Raw genomic sequence first — 4214 nt, forward strand, 5'->3', positions numbered from 1 at the left:
CACCCCCCCCCACTACTTGTCTGGTGTGCTGAGAAAGCAAGCGTAACAGGAAGGCCATCCTCCCGGGACAGGTTTGCGCCATGTTCATCGTTCGCCGCGGGACCCCTCTCCCAAACCCTGGCTATGTGCTTGGGCTCACACAGAAGAGTCCCGTGGGCAGCTAAGGCTTGGCTAGCAGGGCTGTAAGGGATGCAGATTTGCCTGGATGGAGCCTCCCTGGGGCAGCAGCTGGAGGCCCTGTCAGGAGCTGAGCGGCCAGGTGCTGTGCGGGTCCTCTAAGCCAGTGAGCCAAACAGAGTAACAATCAAGCCTTTATTCATTTCTGGCAATGGCACAGCAAGGGCCCAGAACCAAAGTGCTGAGTCCCCTCGCTCTGCTCTCTCCTCCGTGGAAAGGCACAGTTAAGGTGGGTCAGCGGCTGGGATGGGGCGCCACACTGCAGAGAGCCCCAAACAAAAGGGCCCTGCTCCTTTTTGGACTTGGGGGGGAGTACTAAGTGGTGGGTCAGAGTGAGGAAATAAAAAGACCTTGGCCAAGGGGACCTGGTGAAGCGGCCTCCGGACGGAGATGCCCTGGCTTGGAGTAGGCTATGCCCCGAGCCCCGCTGGCCAGAGGCCTGAGTCCTTACAGCAGCTCCCTCAGAGACTACGACGCTCTGGCCGGGCACCAAGCCTGGTGGGGGGAGGGTGGCTCTTCCGCCCCAGGCCTGCAGGTGAAGCCTCTGTGCTCCCTGATGGCCAGCTGACGGATCCCGTGTGCGACCCTGGCCAGGATCCCACTCAGGGAGCCCAGTCTACGTGGAACCCCCTCTCCAGCAGGGTGAGGAGGGCAGGATGGAGCCCTGGGAGCCGGATGCCAGCCTCCTCCCAGGCCCCTAGGTCCTAGGGTAGACACCTTTCGCGTGGGGGCACACCTCAGGGGCTGGGCCGAGAGGACGAGCAGCATCTCCCCCTTCTGCCTTCTGGGGCAGCCTGCACACTGCACAGCCTGGACCCCTGGGTGGGGCAAGCAGCTCTCCCAGAGAGCCTGGTCAGGCCTGCAGGGAGCCCCCATCTCCCTGGACGTGGCTGTGGCCAGCTGGGAGAGCTGAGGCCTGGAGGGGTCAGCACGCTCCTGTTCCCTGGGCTGGGAACCCAGGGTCACCGAGAAACGAGGTCACTCTGCTTGTGCACAGGACACCAATCCGTGTCCGGGTAGAGAAGGCAATGGACAGACTTGAACCTGGGAAGGAAACGTGGAGGTCAGGCCTGCTGGGGTATGGGTGTTGTGGGAGGCTGGCGTCAGAGCCCCTCCCCCCTGCCCACTCACCGTGTGGGGTCCTGCTGCAGGCTGAAGCCTCCGGCCACATTCACCACATTATGTGGGTTCTCTGGACCCCCGTAGCTCAAGGTGACCTGGGGGGGCATGTCATTCTCCCAGGACCCCCACACCCTCTGCCCGCCTCCGGAGTCAAACCAGGAGAGGCTGCTGTGCCTCTGGCTTCCGGGGCCCCCCAGGGCAGGACCGCCCCCTCCCCCCACCCCCAGGCCCCCGGGGGCAGGCTCGGGAACAACGTGGAAGCGTGAGAAGTGCAGCCAACATGGGAGACACCTCAGGAGGGTGGCTGGTGCACATGCCGGGGCGCCCCTGCCCAAGCCGCCCGTCCCTCTCTGCGGCCGGCCCTGTGACCACAGTCCCCACCTCGGCGGCTGCCCAGCTGCCCGGCTGCCCTAGGCCCGTCGGCTTGGGAAAGCACCGAGGCTGCGCCTCACAGACGATCCCCCACACCCAGGCCCCTGGGTCCCAGCAGGCCACGTGCAGGGTCTGCAGCAAGTTCGCTGCGGGGCTGGGAACGCCTCCCTGAGCGCTGGTGATCTGGCCTGGGATCTGGGTGAAGGGCCAGGCGCCTCGGGGGCAGGTGGGGGGCGAGGCCCCAGGAGCGCCCAGGGGCCGTACCTGCTGCAGCACGGCGTCAGGCGGCAGCCTCTGCAGGTTCTCCAGGTGGGAATGGAAGAGCGAGCTAGGCAGCAGGCGAGCGCCCAGCAGCCCCTCCACGATGTAGCCCACTGTGCAGTCATCCGGCAGCCGCACCCGCTCGGCTGTGCTCATGAAGCTGCCCAGACTGGTGGGGGGCCAGGGAAGCGGGTCAGGGCCTCCTCAGGCCTCGGCACCACCACCCCGGGCCTCCCAGCCCAGGCAGCCGGCACCCCCACGCTCACCTGGCCCAGGGGCTCATCTTCAGCGCGAGGCCTCTGCTCAGGCAGAACCCGGCCCCACCCGTGGCGAACCAGAACCTGACAGTGGTCACCTGAGGAGGAGCAAGGTGCCAGGCAGGGTGTCGTCCTCGAGCGGCCCATCAGCGGCTCGCCACACAAGTGGCAGGAGTGCCCAGGGCACAAGAGGATGGGTCCCCCGGGGCCCCAGCTCCTCCCGCAGCACGTCCTGAAGCGCCCCCAGCCCCGGGATGGGTCAGACACCTGCCCCTGCGGCCCTTCCCCGCCGGGGTCTCCCCTCTCTCAGCCGCCGCTCCCCGGCTCAGCACTCACAGTGCCCCCTCCCTGGACTCTCTCGGAGGCCTCGATGGGGTGGTCCAGGCTGGGCCGCCCCAGGTAGACGTCCTGACTGGGCGAGAAGCTGGATAGCAGCCGGAACAGGCCTCTGGGGTTCACGTAGTTGTCATCATCCACGTGGCAGAACCACCTGGGGGCGGTGTGGAATGCTCACGAGTGAGGGGCTGGTGCAGGTGGCTGCCTCCACCCCTGGCCCAGGTGTGCGGGCCCGGCCTCAGCCCTGGGCTCTCCCGGGGGCACCGGGGTGTGGCCACCACACACTTGCGTTTCGACTCGATGAACGTGTCGTACTCCACGGACATCTTGCAGCACAATGCCTGGCGAGTGTGCACGGCCGAGCAGTTGGTATTGATGACGTGGCTGCCTGTGGGTTGGAGAAACCAGGGAAGTGTGAGGGCCACCCCACGGCGATCAGGGCAAAATGTGGCTGTCCGGAGGGCCTTGCCATCTCGCCCTGCTCAAAGCCCCCAGGCCTGGCCTCACTTGCTGAACTTGTTGCTGACCCACAGGGCCCAGACAGGTGACAACCATTTGGAATCCCATGAGTGTAAAGCCACCCCAGGGTTGAGGACACGTGCCTTAAGTGGGGCTGCCAAGAGGGAGCGTCTTCAGGGACCGCGGCTCCAGCCTGAGGCCCTGGGAAGCCTGCCAGGGGCTGTGGGAGGCAGAGCCCGGCTGGCAGGGTGGGGCCCTGGCTGCTGGGCTGGTGGCAGGTGGGCATCCTGGCTCTACCAGCTATGTGACTCTGGGCAAGTGACTTAAGCCCTGGGCCTCTGTACACATCAGGGAGACAGGTATCACTGCACCAAAAGATACGTGAGGGGCCCTGGTGCACGCTGAGCTGGGGAGTGCACTCACCTCCCTGGAGTTGTAGCTCAGGGTCATCCCCGTCCGTGAAGATGAATGTCTGGGGAGAGACAACCTGTGAGACCCCAGGTGGATCAGGATGCAACCGCAGAGATGCCAGAGAGTGAGCTGAGCTTCATAGCTGGAGCTTCGGGATGAGAAGAGGGTGCCCAAGACGGGCCTGGACCCTTGGGGTTGGGATGAGGGAGAGGGGAGGGTGGCGTCCCAGCGACTGCCTGCTACTGTCCCTGGCGTCTCCTGGTGCGGCTGGGACCAGGCCTGCTCTCACGGGATGTCTGTGGGGTCCTGGTCCAGTGTAAGCTGAGAGAACCCACCCAGGTAGGAGGGGCGCCGGGCCTGGGTCCCCACAGACTCAGAGCAGGGGTCTGGCCATCACTCTGGGGACACAGCAGTAGATGGGGGTCCCGGAGATGGGGTCCCTGGGGCAGCCCTTGCCGGGACAGGGGTGCCAGGGGTCGCGGACGTTTGCAGTCCGGGGTCGGGATCCTGGCTGGGGGATCCGGGGGATGGGGGTCTCGGGGCCGGGGATCCTGGGGCAGGGGTGCCGAGATCGGGGATCCCGGGGCGAGGCCCACCTGTTGGCGGGCCCGGGAGATCCAGGTGCTCAGTAGCAGCCCCAGTCGTGGCCCGTGGTTCTTCTGGGTGGTCTTGACAGCGATGAAGACGTCGTCAGGCCGCAGGCGGGGGGCGGTGGCGGGTCGGGCGGGGGACGGCCGCCGGCCGGGGCCCGGAGTCGGAGCCGGGGCCGGGGCGGGGGCCGGCGCCGGCGCCGGCATGCGGGGCAGCGGCAGCAGCAGC

General features: G+C 66.8%; 1 protein-coding gene across 1 annotated transcript; it reads right to left on the reverse strand.

The window, feature by feature from the left end:
- Positions 1 to 298: 298 nt before the first annotated feature.
- RFNG (RFNG O-fucosylpeptide 3-beta-N-acetylglucosaminyltransferase) lies at positions 299 to 4192 on the reverse strand. The gene is made up of 8 exons (XM_021680710.2): positions 3992 to 4192; positions 3408 to 3456; positions 2811 to 2913; positions 2526 to 2679; positions 2199 to 2287; positions 1936 to 2101; positions 1309 to 1394; positions 299 to 1221 (listed from the first exon to the last, which is right to left on the reverse strand). Exons 1-8 carry the CDS (start codon positions 4190 to 4192, stop codon positions 1140 to 1142), a joined length of 930 nt encoding a protein of 309 aa, XP_021536385.2. The 3' UTR covers positions 299 to 1139.
- Between the last annotated feature and the right edge of the window lie 22 nt (positions 4193 to 4214).

Source organism: Neomonachus schauinslandi, chromosome 15, assembly GCF_002201575.2.
Source record: "Neomonachus schauinslandi chromosome 15, ASM220157v2, whole genome shotgun sequence".
Classification (NCBI taxonomy): Eukaryota; Metazoa; Chordata; class Mammalia; order Carnivora; family Phocidae; genus Neomonachus; species Neomonachus schauinslandi.